At 31.7% G+C, this 18,733-nt stretch overlaps 3 protein-coding genes and 2 long non-coding RNA genes across 5 annotated transcripts; 4 read left to right on the top strand and 1 right to left on the bottom strand.

Annotated features, from left to right (window-relative positions):
* Positions 1-831: 831 nt before the first annotated feature.
* LOC107468516 (pathogenesis-related protein 1A) lies at positions 832-1,332 on the bottom strand. The gene has a single exon (XM_016087825.2). It carries the CDS (start codon positions 1,330-1,332, stop codon positions 832-834), a length of 501 nt encoding a protein of 166 aa, XP_015943311.1.
* A 784-nt stretch (positions 1,333-2,116) lies between these two features.
* LOC107468517 (basic form of pathogenesis-related protein 1) lies at positions 2,117-2,593 on the top strand. Its single transcript, XM_016087826.3, has one exon. It carries the CDS (start codon positions 2,117-2,119, stop codon positions 2,591-2,593), a length of 477 nt encoding a protein of 158 aa, XP_015943312.1.
* Positions 2,594-8,669: 6,076 nt separating this feature from the next.
* LOC127742774 (pathogenesis-related protein 1B-like) lies at positions 8,670-9,113 on the top strand. The gene has a single exon (XM_052255513.1). It carries the CDS (start codon positions 8,670-8,672, stop codon positions 9,111-9,113), a length of 444 nt encoding a protein of 147 aa, XP_052111473.1.
* Positions 9,114-10,839: 1,726 nt separating this feature from the next.
* LOC127742397 (uncharacterized) lies at positions 10,840-11,627 on the top strand. Its single transcript, XR_008003609.1, has 3 exons — positions 10,840-11,194; positions 11,299-11,350; positions 11,489-11,627. It is a non-coding gene; the product is annotated as an uncharacterized LOC127742397 (long non-coding RNA).
* A 1,586-nt stretch (positions 11,628-13,213) lies between these two features.
* LOC127743248 (uncharacterized) lies at positions 13,214-14,385 on the top strand. The gene is made up of 3 exons (XR_008004639.1): positions 13,214-13,638; positions 14,231-14,283; positions 14,373-14,385. It is a non-coding gene; the product is annotated as an uncharacterized LOC127743248 (long non-coding RNA).
* Positions 14,386-18,733: the final 4,348 nt, after the last annotated feature.

Raw genomic sequence — 18,733 nt, 5'->3', positions numbered from 1 at the left:
GGCCTCTAATATTCTTTTTCTTGCATTGGTGGCAATAATTGTCATTGTTATACTCAGGTTCTTTGGAGGAAATCTACTCATATAGGGTGTGCTAGAGTTCAGTGCCAAAATGGAGGCACCTTTGTTACATGCAATAGTTACTAATTAATAAAACAATTCGTTTGGGTAATCAACAATATGCAATGTCTTAGTATTGTGCTGTGCCAATATAACTATGGTTGAGTACTTGATGAGGTTGTCAAATGCTTTTTGGCCTTGTCAATGTGCATCTAGTTATGTGGGCATCTTTTCATGTAATAATAATGTTTTTCTTTCATTTAAAAGATTTGTAATTAGTATCAATAATCAATTAAAGTCTTCATCATCTTGAGTATATGTCCTTGATCAGTTTCGTAATAATCAATTTAATTAGTGACAAGCGTATCCTAATTTGTGTATTAGTTTTCGTTGTATAGGCTTGAGAAAAGATTATATTATTAAATTATTATATATTTATGTATAAATATATATAAGATATAACTCATTTAATATAATATTAAAATTTTTCAAATTCAATTTTTATTATTACTAATAAAAAAATCAAGATAAAACAAACTAAAAAACAATTATGCATAATGACAATATAAGCTCAAAATAAATTTTTGCATACAAAAATATATTAAATATATAATCATTTATTATAAATTGGTACACTCTCATATGTATGAATCACAAACTTATACCCAAATGCTTACTATATATAGACACTAAAACCTAAGAATATATATTTATGATATAAGTCGTGTAGCAAATTACAACAGAGGATTTGGTAATTATTAAAGTATTACTTAATTAATAGGGTCGTTTATCTCTGTAGTTCCCTGGAGGGTTATAGTTACAACTAACCATGATCGATCCATTGTAGCACCTAACTCTAGCACAACCCACATGTGTAGTGGTACTCCAAACAACCTGAGTATAACCAAAACATTTATAGTCGTCACCATCATCACCACCTAAGCACGAGTTGGATTTCTCATCGTAGTATTGTTTTTCTGACACCCACAATTCAACAGCTTCTTTTCCAGTAAGGTTTTTCCAAATACCAGTTCCACGCACTAAGTTCTCGCCGTAAGGACCGTCCGATGACTCCAGCTTGCAATCTTCAACATGCTTATTCAAGTGCGCACGAGCATATGATTCTAGCTCCTTGTCCCATTTCAGTGGTTTAACCCCAACTCCTTTGCGCGCCGCGTTGTGAACCTTAAGATAATCATCTTCAGAATTTTGAGCCGATACACACCAAAAGAGTACACTTACAAAACTTATTATTCGCCCCACACTTATTTTCATTTTTAATATTGTTCTCTGATTGCAAAATTTATTAAAGGTGATTGTGTTATACTATGTAATTGGCATTTATAAGAGAATTAATGGCTTAAACGTTGCGTCATGAGGTAGTGTCGGTAACTTCTTTCTTTTATTTTAAGGAAACTACTTTTTGCTCTTGCTCAAGAAACATTTTTTTTTATGAATAAATACTGATTAACATAGTTGTCCTTTGATGCACTTGAATGCATGTATGAATTTTAAAAATGCACCAATATATTTGTATATAAATATACATATGGTTTAATTTATTTTTAATGTGTATTTGTATTCTAATATATATTTTACGGTGAAAACTCAAATGAAGTCGACTTCACGTGAAATTGATATATGAAGCCATTAGATAAAAATTTAGTCAAATCAGTTAAATCATCTAACGGTTTATCAATTTTCCGTAAAGTCGACTACACCTAAATTTTTACTATATTTTATACTGATGATTGATTTTGGTAACTAGCTAATTTTTGTGTACACGTACTATAGTTGTATTGATTTACTAATAAAGGAGAAGAAAGAGTATATTTATACAAATTATTTATTGATGTTAATAATTATTAAAGCAGTGAAATTAATGATCTTAGCCAAGAGTCTAATTATTCTATTAAAACCATTGATCCTAAGTATTCAGATATATCAAAAGACAAGCATGATATAGTATATGATATCCACAACCTATATATTACAACATAATATATAATAACAATCTTGTTTAATTTTTTGCAAGCATTACTAAGGAACCAGAAAAGAAATGAGGGCGAAGGTGATAATAATAAGTTTTATAAGCGTATTGGGTCAAGACTTTTCAAGAGGGTACTTGGATGGTCAAAACGTTGCACGGGAAATCGTTGGGGTTAAGCCACTAAAGTGGAATCCAGAGCTAGCAGGAGTTGCTCAAAAGTTTTTGAATAACCACATTGTAGATTGTCTTGAGGGGCAGTTAATAACATCAACCGCTTCTCCTAATTATGGCCAGACCACTGCACGTAATGTGTTATTCAATAACTTTACGGCAGCAGATGCTGTGGCGTCGTGGGTGGCACAGAAAGATTACTACGACTTCGAATCCAACTCTTGCATTGGTGGCTATTGTGGTTGCTATACTCAGGTTGTTTGGAGGAAATCTACTCATATAGGATGCGCTAGAGTTAATTGCCGAAATGGAGGCACCCTTGTTACGTGCATTTATCGCCCTCCGGGCAACCTTCCAAATCAACGTCCTTACTAATTAATTATGGTAAGTGAAATTGTTAGTTGAGATTCGTTACATGACAATTGAATCAAATCTGTTTAATCATTTAACGACTCTCCATTATCAATATCACATGAAATTAACTGTAGGTAAGTTTCTACTGTTAATTTTACAATTCATTTAGGTAATCAACCATCTAACTATGGTTGTGTTTGTCAAAGGCTTTTTTTGCCTTGTGTGCTTAGCTTCCTATGTGCTGTGTGGCCACCTTTTCATCTTTTGGTTGACAATAATGTGATTGATATATTATTGTCAAATTATGTTCAGATGTTGCTTCTAAGGTATTTGTTATCATGAGTTTGCTTTTATGTATTTTGTTAGATTGGTTGATTTACTATTAGGAAAAGTCTAGGGGCCAACAGTTTTATTAAAATCTAGTCAGCACTTAACCAGTAAAAATAAAGTGAGTAATTTTACACCTTTAGATGAAATTTTACACCATTAAAATCATTAGTGATAGCTAATTGATGGCTACAAATCACAAAATTTACTGGCCTTCAAGCACTTCTCAATGTAGTGTTTTTTGGTCTAGTGGTTAGCTCACTAGTCCGCTTAAACAAGTGTTGGGGATTCGAATCCCACCTTGTGTATGCAGCAACCCATTGACCAATGACAAACCCTTAAATGGAGCTCAGTACCGTGACGGATTAATCCTTGTCCTGTCGAGTTGAGGGATACCGTAGAAAACAAAAAAAAATGTAGTGTTTTTTATTAGGAAGATTCATTAAGAAAATATAGCAATAAACCCTATCCAGACTAAGTTATAGTTACGCTTAAAAAGGATTTTCGTACCCTGCAACAGTAGTGTTACACTTAAAAGAGGATATTCATATCCTACATATTTGGCATATTTGAAAAGCGTGCAAAGATCCAACATATTATATTGACACGTTAATGAAAACGTGGCAATAGAGAGAAAATAGTACGCTGAGAAAATATGGCAATAGAATCACTAAGATGACCACGTTTTATAAGCGTGGCAAAAGTCCTATGTGCTATGTGGCCATCTTTTCATCTTTTAATTAAAAAGCTGGCAATTAGGTTGTTAATAATCAGTTATTATTATGATATGGAAAAGTCCCTTTCAAGTGCCATTGAGCTTCAAAAAGAACAATGGTTTGGATGAGACCTGTGATCCGTTCCGCTATCTAAAAAGTTAAATATGCAACATATTATCTAATATGCGTTCTTCCTCCGTTTTTCCACCTTTAAATTAATCAAAGAATTTGTTAGGTAGACAATAATTTTTGTGAACAATGTGAACAATAAATTTTAAAATAGGTCCAATAAAGTAAAAACACACTACACTTTTAAATTATCCACCTAAATCTTAATATTAAAATAACTATCCGCATACCTAGTAAATTGAATATCCGATATATCCATTGTTCATATTGTTTAGTATTTTCATTGTTTACCTATTCTTTTCCTTAATTAAATAGACATTTATTTTCGATAAACAAATAAATTTCTCCTTTTTTGTTGAGCCATTATCTTCAAATACGATTTTTATCTCTCGTTAGATTATACCACCTGATTTGAACTTGCGTTTTAATGTTAAAAGAATTTGATGTTTTGTGTGACAAAAACATTTCAATAGAAACAATACAGTTAAATAACACTCCAGAGGATGCCAACACGTTTTATTTCATAAATTTGAAAGTACAGCAAGGAACATGAGTTTGGAAATTACTAATGAATTAGTAGGTCGGTTTACCCATAATGTTTTCTCTAGGGTTATAGTTACAGCTAACGATGGTTTTTAATCACCACCAGGCCAACGCATGATTTGGATTTTTGGTCATATATATATGACCCATGTGTCTTTCAAATTAATTTGTCCAACAAAAATATTATATGATCAATAAAATTGATTATTTTTTAATATTTTGCTAATATTAAATATTTAATATTAAATTCTAAATCTTAAATCATAATAATATAAAAATAAGATATTAACTCAAAATATTAACTAATATTAATAAAAAATATTAATCGCTTAATATTTTTTATAGTGGACGATCTCACCAAACCCAATCGTGTAAAAATAATGAATTTGGGCTTTGATCTCTAGCATAGTGATTTTCACTATTCACAAGAATTCACTTAATTAAGATTTAATTTGTACACACTTGTTCAATTAATTTTAATATTATTGTCGTTGTTTCTCTCTTTTATTATTGCTTTAATATTTAAATTTTTTCTGTACATAATATGTTTGGTTAAATGTTTGAATATAAATAATAACAGTTCATTAGAATATACTAAATAAATAGTTGCATGGTTATCAGCTTAAGCTTTTGTCATTAATTGCATGAAGGTTATGGTTATTGCTTATATTATTCTTGGTAATTGGTTGTTCTTATATGTGATGTCTTTCCCCCGAAGAAAAAATAAAAATTAAGGGGCACTAAAGATAAAGAATCAATGACTTTTTTAGTATTTAAAAAGTATCATTCAAGAAAAATTAGACTACGAGATTGATTAAAGACATTATTATCTTTTAAAACAATATTTCGGTCTTTTTTATAAATTTTAAAATTTGATATAAATAGTTTCTTTTCAATAATGATGATATATTATTTAGTCTCTTATATTAATTAGTTTTTTGTTAATGATCCTTATTAATTTGCTCTTTGATAATTTGGGATGATAAAAAAAAGTTAGTTAATATGTTATTTTAGTTAAATTTTTTCATTAAAAAAAATGGCGAAATTAGGGACGACAGAAATTCAACGACGTGGTTAAGGGATGATGCACTGAAGAAAAAGAAATTGCGTGAGAGGACAGTAGATGGCGACGACGATAGCGATGTTGGGAAGGACAGAAGCTATGTGACGAAAAAAGAATGGAAGAGTGGAAATGTGCTTTATTAAGGAGTGTGGTTTTAATATTTTAAGAAATTATACCATTATCCATCTTAAATAATAAATTACAAAATAACTCAACTATGATTAAGATAATGACCAATTAAAATGTAACACATTATGAAGGGTAACTTACATGTTATTTTAGAGGGGGTTGAATAGAATTCACATATGAGTCCCGCTAGGAAGCCAATAGGATATTTGTACAATGTGTGTAATAGGTTGTTTATTTAGTCCAATATGAGTTAAAAATAAAAATTACCCACGAAATAATAAATTTAAAAACTTTTATTCAGTTATTTCACATCAAATTTCAAATTTCAAATTTCAAATTTTAAAAAAATTTAGTTAGTTATTTCAAAAAAATAACCATTTGAGATCCTCCAATACTCTCTTCTTTTTCAACCGGCAGCCACCCAACCTTTATCAATAATCATCCCATTTCACCGTCGTTACTTGGCTTGCCACACGCCACTCACCCTTAATAAAAATAACGATCCACTTAAGGATAAAAATAATCATCTACATACCTAATGAATTGAACATTTAACATATTTTAATTATATATAACTAAACTCAATCCAATCAAAATAATCATCTACATAAAAATAAAATAACCAACTGCATACTTACTAAAATGATCATCCTAAATTGACCATTAAAATAGAAGAAGAAGATGAATAAACAAAAAAAATTATTATTGTGGTGAAACATAATTTTGAAGGACTAGTCATGACAAAAGCGGCACTGTTGTGAAGCATAGGGCTCAAATCATGAAAGAAGCCAACTATGCTTAGATCCGAATAAGAAGAAGAGCATGGTGGTATCATCAATGAGAAGAGACTTGAAGGAATGGGAGAAAACGAAGGCGCATCGGAGGAGGTGAGGACGGTGTCGGGAAGAAGGCACACACCAATTGCGACGGAGGCGCTGGATGTCTGGATTACTGCGGTGCTGTTAGTTCGACCCACACAATATGCGCGTCCTCCCTTGGCGGTGGCCTGTGCGGCAATGACGCCAGTCAGAATAGTGTCGGCGCGATTTCCAATGGCGGCTGGTGACCGTGACGTTAGTGTACTGGCGAGACTTCATGAGAAAGGCATAGAACTCTAATAAACCGTATCGAGAGAGAGAGAGAGGTGAGAGAGAGAAGTAATTTATTTGTTTCCAAAACCGATGGTAATCCTAATATTTGATTTAAATTTCAAATTGAAAACTATTCAAAATTAATTAGTTGCCTATAATTTAGGTTTAATTTCAAATTAACTCCATTGTATATATTATATAAAGCATACATTGTCTCTTCATACTTTTCTTGTGTGCACACACACAGTGTGTGTGAATTTAATTTTGATGAAAGTCATATAATCATATTTTTTTTGGGGGGATGCTCCCAAAAAGACACAGAAAATGTCTTTTTTTAAAGATATTTTTTAATAATTAAAATTTAACACATATAATTACTTAAATTATGTTATTTTTGTCAAAATTAGATCAGACAAAATAATTTGACCGAAAAATAGTAAATCAAATTTTGAATCCGTCTAAATTAATATTATTTTTTATAAAAAATAACTACAATACTCCTATTATATAAAATGACTAAAATACTCTTATTATATATATTAATTTTGAGAATTCTAAATTCTAGCCCTTTTCTTTTCTATCGTTATAGCGTTAGAATTTAAAGTTTTCAAAATTAACATATATATATATATATTTTAGTTGTGTTTTATAATAGGGATATTGTAGTAATTTTTTATAAAAAATATTAATTTATATCGATTTAAAATTTAATTTATTAATTTTTTGCTAAACTGATTTGTCTAATCTAATTTTAATAAAAATAATACAATTTAATTGATTATATGTGTCAAATTTTAATTTTTAAAAAATATCTTTAAAAAAAGAGGTTTTTGACATCTTTATCTAAGTGGCTCCCATTTTTTTTTTGGATGACCATTTAGGTAATAAATGTAAAAAGGATATTACCTAATTAGATGTGTGTATATAAAATTATTTTAAACTGACAATATATCAAAATTATATATATTACAATTATTATGAAAAAAAATAAACATTTATGTGTGGCCATCTAATTTATTAAAGAATATAAAATTTATTAAACATATTCTCTCGGTACTAAGCACAGTGATTTTTATTATTCCTAAGAAGTAAGAACAAACATTTTATATTTTTTAATAATAAACATAATGATTTTCATTACTCCTAAGAATTCACTTATATAATACTATATAATACTGTGTGGTACACTTGTTCATTTTGTTTTAATATTGTCGTTGTTTCTCTCTTTTATTTATTGATTTAATATTCAAATATTTTCTGTACGCAATATGTTTGATTAAATGTTTAAATATAAAGTATAACAGTTCATTAAAATACTAAATAAATAATAGTCGCTTTTAATAATAGTAGATTAACGACATGTTTGAAAAGTTTTAAAAGTAATTTTTTTGAGCTTTTGACTTATAAAAGGTAGTAGTATTAATGTTGGTGTAATTTTTTAAAATTAAATTGCGGTTTTCTAAAAAACTATTTAAAAGCTTATAGAGAAGTTAAAAAAAATGACTTTTCTCATAATACTACTATTTTTTACTATATTTTTATAAAATAAATACTTTTATAACTAAAATTTTAAGCACAAAATAACTTATTTATAAATTACTTTTAATATAGTCATTTATTATTTAAGCTATTTTTAAAAAAAAAATTAATTAAGTTATTTATCCAAACTAGACCTAACTCTAAAAAAAAAATGCTTTACATTTTTTCCCTAAATTTTGAAGGGTAATCAAACATAGCCTTATTTTATTAGGCGAGGATCAACCATTTATGACATATATGGAATGATGAGGGTTTAGCAACATATATGTTATCAGACTTCAATATCAGTGTCTGTAAGTATCACTTGATTCCAAGCCTTTTTAACGCCACTAATAGTTGTTTTGAAAGGTCAGATTTCAATTCAGATTTCAAAAGACAATCATGATATAATATAAATTAATGACTATATATATGTTACGGTGTATGTTAAAATTAGTCAGTAAAATTAACCATTAAGATAAAATACATGTTAGAATATAAATACATATTAAAAATAAATTAAATTAAATATATATTTATAAATAAATATATTAGTAACTAATTTTAGTGTACTAAGCATAATGTGTGATGATGGCTTTCCATCAGATTACCTAGATGGTCAGAACGCTGCACGAGCAGATGTTGGGGTTAAGCCATTAAAGTGGAGCGGGCAGTTAAAAAGAATGGCTGAAAAATTCGTGAATAAACACATTATACACTGTCTCCAGGGGCAATTAGGAAAACGCTATTCTATTTATCACGGCCAAAACACTGCACGTATTCCAGGATTCGAAAACGTTACAGCAATACATCAGGCTGTGGAGATATGGGTGGAACAGAAACGGTACTACGACTACGAATCCAACTCTTGCATTGGTGGTAATCTTTGCCATTCCTACACTCAAGTTGTTTGGAAAGATTCTAAGGAGATAGGGTGTTCTAGAGTTACCTGCCGAATTGGAGGCTCCCTTGTTGTATGTATCTATCGCCCTCCAGGCAATGTTGCAGGTCAACGTCCCTACTAATTAATTAAACAATTCTTCTCTAAGGTTGTGTTTCTCAATTTTTTTTTTGGGTCCTAGTGTGCTTAGCTTCTTATGTTTTATGTGTCCATCTTTTAATTGAAATGTTTGCAATTACTATTATTAAATTTAATAATCGATTTAATTGGTGTCAACCTTGATCTTGGTTTATGCATATCGGAAATGTTTAGTAACAAAAAAAATCAGCTAAAAACAGCTATAACTTGTCTTATTTAGCATTTATTAAATGAATGCTAAATAAGACAAGTTCTATCTGTTTTTTTTTGTCTGCTTAGCATTACTCTGTGCATATATCGTTGTATGTGTAGACCTGAGAAAAAATCAAATTATTAAATTATTTTAGTAGTCATCAAGTTTGTCCAAATAAATATAAGAAAGCCGGTACTAATTACCATTATATCTAAGAATTTAATTCGGCTAGTATAATGTAAGTTTCCACTTTCTAGCTATGACAATTCGTTGTTGAAGAAGGTAGTTAACTATGTGATTCATCTGCAAAGAACAGGGGAAACTTTGTGCAAAACTAAACACGGATATGGCTCCTTCCACTTTCTAGCTATAATCCGTGTCAATACAAAAAATAAAAAATAAATAAATATTATATAATCAAATTCATTCTTTTTCAGTGAAAGAAATATTTTTCACTTTTTAAAACTATTATTAGAATAATAAATCTCTTTGTTATTCAAATAAAACCAATATCCTCGGCTCTTTAGAAAAATATTATAATATTTTTTAATTTATTATTTAAATTAAGTGCCTCATTATTATCATGAAATAGCGCAGCCGAAGCTTTACTCTTCAGTAAAACAATGGCAAATTGAAGGGGCAAATTAAATGCCTCACCACGTTATTACGAAAGAGTGCCGCTAAAGGTCATTTGTGGTTTTTACTTGTATAATTGATTCTTGTCTCGGTCATTAATTTTATTGGTCTAATATCAATCCCGCTACGTTACCAACAATATTTCTATCAACATTTGCCAACTTTTATTTATAAGTGTGTTTAATAAAAATATCTTTGTGAATGTGTCTAATAAAAATATCTTTTTATAGCTGTGTTTAATAAAAATATCTTTATAGATATATTTTTTGGAAGTGTCTTTTTATATATGTATTTAAAATATAATAATTAATATTATTGGCAATAAGTTGACAGATAATATGTTGGTACCCTATATTTTTCCGTCTAATATTCACTACTACAAAACTAGTTATTACAGACGGATATTTCCGACGGATTTTATCCCACGGAAATACAGAGGGAATTTCAGAGGGATTTTTTGTCGGAAAACCAAAAAAATGGATTAGCATAAATTACAGACGGAAAAGAGAATCCGTCGATAATTCCGTCGGAAAAATTATTTTTTTTTCCGTGAAAAATAGTTACAGACAGAAAATCTGTCTGTAATTAAATAGACTAAACGCTGCATTTTATTAAATAGTTACAGACAGAAAATCTGTCTGTAATTTAAATTTTCCATCGGTAAATATTGAGATAACCCTCTTCTTATCTCTATCCACTCGATCCATCTACACTCCACCCATATCAAATGAGCTTGTTCCTCTCTCAGTCACCGAGTTGCTTCTTCTCTCCGTCGCACCAGTTTCTTTCGCCGCTGTCGCCGCCGCTGGCGTCACAGATCTCTCTCCGTCGTCCCTTGCGTCGCACGGGCTCCCTCTGCCTTCACATCCAACCCTAACCCCAGAGCTTCGTCGTGCCTCCAACCATAATCCCAGAACTTCATCGCGCTTCCAACCCCTACTTCGCCGCTCCCTCCATCGACGCTCCCTCCGTCTCAAAGCCTCCGTCGTGCTCACTCTCTCGTAAGCCTTCAAACGTCGCTCCTTCCTCCATGGCTGAAACCCGTAATGCTCTGTTTTTCCTCCTGCGTCGCCGGTCTCCGTCTCCTCCTGCGTGTGGCTGTGCTGAAGCTCCATGGGAAAGATATACAACGGATTCCATGGGTGAAGCTTAACCACGGCTACAGAAGTACCGCTTGACTCGATTGAAGCAGTACAAGAACTACGAGAACCTCTCGTTCTCGTGAGGATCTCGACAAGGTGAACACCTCAGCTGCTCACGCTTTCACTTCTGATTTAGATGAAATTATGAATACTAATTCTAATTGGTTTCTAAACTCCATGTTTATTTATTTATTTGGCAGGAGTGTTTGGAAGTGCAGAAGGAGAAGGCCTTCTGTATTGGCACCACTTGGGGTAATGATCACCACATGTTTGATACAATGACTGTGATGTCTTTTACCTTCATTTTTATCCCTTTGTTCTATGATACATTACATTACAAGAATGTGTTTTGTTTTTCTTCACTGACTCACTTTTGTTGTTTGGGTTCAGGAGCCAGTACCTATTGAATCCAACATGAGTAGCTTTTATGGGAAGAACAAGAATAGTAACCCTTTTTTTTTTGTTTTACAATTCTTTCTTTTTCTTTCTCCATAGTATATGCTTCTTTATATATATCCCTCAAATTGTTGTGATGGCTGTAGCTTTTCTTTAAATGTAACATACTGTTATTTCATTTGCCAAACACACTCAGCATAACATGTTTGTCTATCTATGTGATTGCAGATCTTTCAGAAAGCTATCTCCTCCTCAAACGCTTACAATGATCAGTTCAGGAATGTCAAACTCTTCCGCTAAGTATTAATGGAATTTCTTCTTGCATATGTGAGTTTCATTTTATGGGAGTAAAACATGGGAATTTAGCTTAATAAACCCTGTTAACATTGCTCCTAAGTTTCTAATTTGATAGGAGGATTAGCTCTTCACTGCCTCAAGTGTACTGTTCGTTTAGCAGTTTAGCTGCTATGCTTATATTCTAATGGCTTTAGCATTACAAGGGAAAAAGTAAAAATAGAAAAAAGCAAATGCGATTTATTTTTTCTCCTTTTTTGGTCTGTAATTGTACTATGGTGAGCTATTTCATTTTCTGCTTATATAGCTAAATAGAAATTCCTCAATGACACAGGGAACTCGTGCAAGCAGGGAAGGACATTGAAAGTGCATATTGGGAACTTGTGGTGAAGGACATTCAAGATGCTTGCAAACTATTTGAACCGATTTATGTCCAAACAGATGGCGGTGATGGCTATGTCTCTGTTGAAGTATCTCCTAAGCGGTGAAGGGCAAAGAAGCAAAGGCTCCTCTGGGCATCAACCAGTGTCAAGAATCTTGCCTATCCTGACACCTTATATGTTGCTCCTCTCATTGGACCTGACACTGTAACTGTTGTTTTGTTAAGCATCTGAAGTTTGTTTCTGGATTTAATTACTTTTGGAGATTCCATTTAATTTATGCCCTTTTTTGGCAGTTCTTTTGTAGCAGTGACAAGGAGTATAATGATCTTGCGACTATTTTCTTCAATACACAGGTTTTGAATGAACTGGGAATCATAATTTGCTTTTTCATTTATTGTTATATTATGGTAAGTTACTTCTCTATTGCTTCAGGATGATGCCATCAGGAATTTGTTCAGTGTGAAAACAATACATGAGTATAGTTTCCAAGGTCTGTTAACCTTTTTGGTATTTCACTCTTGCTTACTGGGTTGGACTTTAAATGCATTAGCCTTTATATTGAGATATTTTCTATTTTTTGATTCAATAGAGTTCTTGGATACATGTATGTGGCCCTATATGGTTGATAGGAATTCTTGTTGATTTATCTTCATGCACCAATGTTGAATAGAGTTGCCACTTGGTGCACTTGATTATATACCAATTATTTTCTCTGTATGTGGCAGGTTATGTTTTATACTTTAGCAGTGTTGACGTTTGGTACTGCTGTGCTAGCCGGTCAATTTGTCCCTGGTATAATGATAGGATCAACTTATGGACGTCTTGTTGGCATGTTTGTTGTAAAATATTACAAAAAGCTCAACATTAAAGAGGGAACGTGAGTGTCTTTCTTGACATTCCTTTAAAGTCATGGTAAAAAAGATATATACTTGTTCCATAGTTATATTTTTTGAAGCCTTTTGTTTCTTGATAAAAGGGATTATTATTATTATTAAAAGAGAAGGATAATACTAAGACCATTGAGGACAAGAAACAAAAAATATCGAAAGAGCAAAGCTTTCTAATCCCTACTATACTGAATGATTTTCTTTTTCTATATGTGGAATCCCCATTTCCCCTGTAATGTTCATCTGATACTTTCTTATTCTTGTTTCTGGTTGTCATGTTGCGCTATTGGTTTCTGAAAGCCAAGAAACAAGGTAAGTTAAGAATTCTGCTCAAACTTTTTAATGTGGGCTTCTTCATGCCTACCCTTTAAGTTGTTCAAATTTCATCATGGAAGGGAGAAGAACGGATCGCAAGTATTCATTTCGTCTTAGTTTTGAGGACTTTACCAATCTACAAGAATTTGATAGTACGCAAAATTCAGATTTACCATTTTTTGATCTAAGCTCAATAGCTGCTGCAACAGATTATTTCTCCCCTGACAATAAACTTGGTCAAGGTGGATTTGGTTCTGTATATAAGGTACCCTTTCTTTGCTTCTTAAGTTATACACTTCTTCTAAGTAGATTGAAAATTTTAGGTAGAGCAATTAATAACTACCATGCTGACTCTTACTAATTACTTCAGGGGCTATTAAATAATGGAAAGGAAATTGCACTGCATGAGTGCCTGTAGGTTCTTAGCTTCCTTTAATTTTAATTTGTTTTGTTTTGTTTAACATGAGTCCACCTTAACTTGCATATTTGTGAGGCTCAAGAGTCAAGATTATTTTGATTTCGAATGAAATGTCATATAGAGTGTTCTATGTGACCTGACAACTGACACAACCCTCTATCTCTAACCTTATTAATTCTAAGTCATTCAATTCAATTATCTTTTCCTTCTTTTTTATCAAATTAGATTGATTCAATAAGATGGGACGTACATGCATGTCTGTAAAGTGCAAGGATGACTATATACAATTCCTCATTATGCAGATAATTGGTTTAATAATTGGAATTGTTCCTCAATTTCAAAAAGTATTAGTTGATGAAAATGCACCCCTTTTTGTGATTCAAGACTCTTTAGTCATGTTGAACTAATGATTCGGTTGTAATCTCTTGTTGGTTTGCAGGGATGCAGCAATTCCAGCAATGACCTTGTTGGTTGGTGCAAATCTTGTTAAGGGTAAGCAACAATAACGTCATTTCATCTCTATTGCAAATAAATGTTATGATATGTATAAACCAAAATAAATTCGATGTTTTAATTTTCAGGTTTAGAGGGAGTAAGAAAGAAACTTCCACTTGTTATTGGGATTACTATAGTTAGATTTATTGCCTTGCCAGCAATAGGTATATGAATGGTTTTTGTACAGATGAAGTTTCAATTTTAGAACCTAATTAAGCAACCTTATTGTATATTTTGACTTAATTAGAGGACAATAGTTGATGTATTAATATATGTTGTTGATGTATAGTTGTTACTTGTTATTATAATTGATGTATCAACACTTTGTTTATATTTTGAATTATATTAACTTGTTTGTTTATAGTACTATTCTTTTAGTTTGATAATAGGATGAATTTGTTTATTTTCTAAAATATTATAAATATTCGAATATAAATTAGATAAAAATTTGTATTAAATTTATATTTATTTTGTATGAAAACAAGTTTATTTTGTAATTAGAAAAATAAAAAAAATTCTATTTTATCTTACTGACGGATTTACAGACAGATTTTTTGTCTATAATTAGAGTGTGAGATGATTTTCCAAAGTTCAAATTACAGACGGAAAATCTATCGAAAAATCCGTCTGTAAATTACAGACAAAAAATCCGTCTGAAAATTACAGACGAAAAATCCGTCTGAAAATCTGTCTGTAATTACAGACGAAAAATCCGTCTGAAAATCCGTCTGTAATTACAGACGAAAAATCTCTCTGAAAATCCATCTGTAATTACAGACGAAAAATCCGTCGGTAATTTTCCGACGGAAAAAAAATCCGTCGGTAAATAATTTCCGACGGGGCTTTTACAGAGGGACAAAATCCGTCGGTAATTTCGTTGGTAACCAAAAATCCGTCTGTAATAAAGACTAAATCTGTTTGTAAATCTGTCTGTATTAATCCATTTTCTAGTTGTGATTTAGTATTATATTATAACTTTCATTTGTCGCTACCTCGACAATCTTCTAGTACCTCAAGGATATTATTAAACATATGTATTAAAAATACATTTTAATAGTATTATAAAAAAGTATTTCACTTAAATTTATTAAAAAGATAAATTTTTTTATATTTTTAATAATTAATTACATTAAAATTTTTAATTTATTATACTCTTAACATGTTATAAAAAGACATTTTATCTAAATATATATTTTAACACACACGAAAATTCACATTCAATATTTGCCTCAATTTTTGCAATCATCAAAGATTTAAAGAAAAAAATGAAAAGTTTTTTTTGGTCCGATAAAAAAAAGAATAAAGAGCAATTAAGATGGAGATATCATCTCCTTTCTAATAATTTGATCAATAATGCTATAGAGAATTACAAATTTGGTATAAGGACGAGAATGACTAACTGCTGTCTTAGTTAAACGGTCAACTATTGAGTTTGTTGTTTGTTGAATCAACTGAATTTGAACCACCTAATTTCACTGTAACACTTTAGAAATCTTTAAAAGAAGGTCTGTGTATTCTCTCCGCATCAGGGATGAATCCTTTATATCCAAACTAAACAAAGACCCCTCCAAATTGCGAATAGCTCACACCAAATAATTTCTATCAGAATGCTTGCCGAACAACCCAATAACCATTTATCCGAACTGGCCCGAATAGCACACTCAAAACCAACAAATTGGTCTTGTTCCAAAAGACTAGCACCACAATTTAATTTAACAACATTGATTGGAAGAGGGCACCAAAAATTACACAAAAAGGGATTATGTGTCACCTAATTAGAATGCTTAATTGCAGCATATTCAGCTGCAAAGTGTCTGATAAGCTTGAAAACTTTTTTCTTGTTCTAAATGTCATTTTGATTGAAAATATCATTGTTTCTGTCCCTCCAAATCCACCAAAAACTTGCTGCAAAAATCTCTTCATTGGTCCGAAATTTTAGGTGAAGCCAACTTTAAAAATCCAAGGAGACATTCTAACACTATGGCAGAGGCGGATGTTAGTGGCGAATAAACAGTGGCAACGCCCATAATCGCCGAGAAATCGAAAGATAGCGGCAGAAGTGAGTGGCGGTCTGGCAGATGCCGCCATGCACCACTGGATAGCGGCTGGCCAGTGACAACCGCCGCTCATTTGGGAGCGATTTCTTCAACTCCCCTCTTTTAGGGGTGACTTCTTGGCGCGAAGAGAAGCAACAGCAGAGGCGCGAAACACGCCCACCCCTCGTTCAGCAACGTATACTGGCATATACTTCAAGAAACGCCGCTAGGTAAGTTTCAATTAATAGTTTGAATTCCCTCTTATTCGCGTTTCCACCAATTGATTCCCCCCAAATTGTTCAGAAACCCGCGAGTTGAAGTTTGGAGCGCGCCAAACACATAGGAGCAAAGCCCTAATTCATCAGTGGAAGAACCCACCCAGGTGACCCCCTTATCATAATCCAATTTGTGAGTTCCCCCTTGTCATGTTACAGCCATTAATCGACTACCCCAATTTTGCTGAAACCCCCCAATTTCTTGAGCTTTTGCCCATAATTACAGAAGCCCACCAAGCTGCCATCCGTGCTTCTCATCAATCGTGGGTGAAAACAGTTCCACCATTCTTAGCCATCCGCCAAGTTGAGCTATCGCCATATCGCGGCATCTCCCCTTTCATCTGGTTCGTTCTTTAATAACTGATCTTTCCTTCTTGTTTACATTCTTGATTCAGAAGTCTGATCGAGAGTTTGTCTATATATTATGCCAATTTGGGTTAATTGATGCTGTTTAGAGTTAGGAATTTCATTCATTCGACTTGTTCTACAATGAGCAAGCCCAGTTCGGTAATCAGTTTTATGTTTCTGTCATAACTTAAACTATTTGAACACTTCAGATTTGACTAGCTAGATAGCTAATTGATCTTAATTAACTAGCAGATTGTAATTTTATCTTGTAAAAGATAATTCTAATCAGAGTATACATACATTTGTTCACAATCAGCAAGAATGGGTTGCTCTGTTATTTTTTCTATTAAGTAATGAGACCAGATTGTAAATAATTGTAAAAGATAATTATAATCAGAGTATATACTCGCTTATTATCTAGACACCTCGAGTACCTTTCGCATGATGTATAAGAATTGCCAACACTATGAGTAAGGATCTGCAAAAGACACTGAACCAAGAAATTTATTGCAGGCTGAGAAACAAATAAACTTGACCAGTAACTAGTCTAATGCTAATTCATTTAGTGGTTAGCATTATAGTTAATAGTTGGGGATACAACTTGGGGGGAAAAGAGAACTACATTATGTCATTGTTTGATACTGTTTCGTAAACTATAGTACAACATTTTTAAGGTCAGAAAAATCTTTCTTCAGATAGGAACACTCAAAGTTATTTTTCACCTTCTAACTTTCTGCTTCTCATATTTTTAATTTTTTATGTTATCTTTTATCCAATTATACTCTTTGCGTTTGGTTTTAAATATTTGAGAAATCTTGTATAAAAGATAATATTTGAAATTTTCTTAAATATTCAACATTATTAATTGCTGAATCAAAATGTAAAGATGTCAATAAATAGAGAGAAAAATAAAGACTAAATAAAGTAACTTGATTTGCATGACACTTTAAATTTTAGTTTAAATAACTTTGAGATATAAAGAATAACACTTCATTTAGAAAGATAAAATAGATTAATACATAGATAATTAAGGGGGATAAAAACAGAGTAGGTTGGAGTTGCGAGAAATAGATATAGATGATATACAATAACAAATAATTAAATTTGAAATTCAAGGATACTTGTGATTGTCGTGTATTATAAATTTATAAATTTCAAAATAGATTGACTGAAGTTTATATATATTAGATTTGTACTAGAGATGGAAAATTAGGCGCTAAATTTGTATCTGCATAAAAAATATTTAATTTTTAATCCTGAGATATATATTCATACATTGAAGCAGGTAATACTAGTCCAAAGTGTTATGCATCTTTACATTTTGTGCAGGAAGCGACGTCGTTTGGTGTCGGTTGCTAACTACTGAGCAAAGCAATTGCCAACTCTTGTTTCACTCTCCGCTCCGATGTTTATAAGAGCTTCAACATAAATATCAGCAGAGAAGCTCCTAGAGCACACTCTGAACAAGGTTAACTTTCTTCTGAATCTGTTATTTGTTATGATTATGATGATGTTGATTTGTTATTGTTGTTATACTCATCTCTTGCGTAGGTGAGTAGTAGAAATGACCAGTATATTATTTATTAAAAGGAATAGATTAAGTATGAATTCAAATTGATTCAAAGTACAATATTATTGAAGTGTTATAAGAAATATTCACAGTTGGCAACTTCTCAACACCACAACTTGGCCCTATTATCAGTATTATTAAGTGTTATAAGCAATATTCTTTTAATTTTTTGGATATTCTTGGAGAATTGATGATATAGAATATTGGGGAATATTGGG

Source organism: Arachis duranensis, chromosome 10 (genome assembly GCF_000817695.3).
Source record: "Arachis duranensis cultivar V14167 chromosome 10, aradu.V14167.gnm2.J7QH, whole genome shotgun sequence".
Classification (NCBI taxonomy): domain Eukaryota; kingdom Viridiplantae; phylum Streptophyta; class Magnoliopsida; order Fabales; family Fabaceae; genus Arachis; species Arachis duranensis.
The sequence above is the reverse complement of the archived record's forward strand: the minus strand, read 5'-3'. Positions and strand labels throughout refer to the sequence as shown.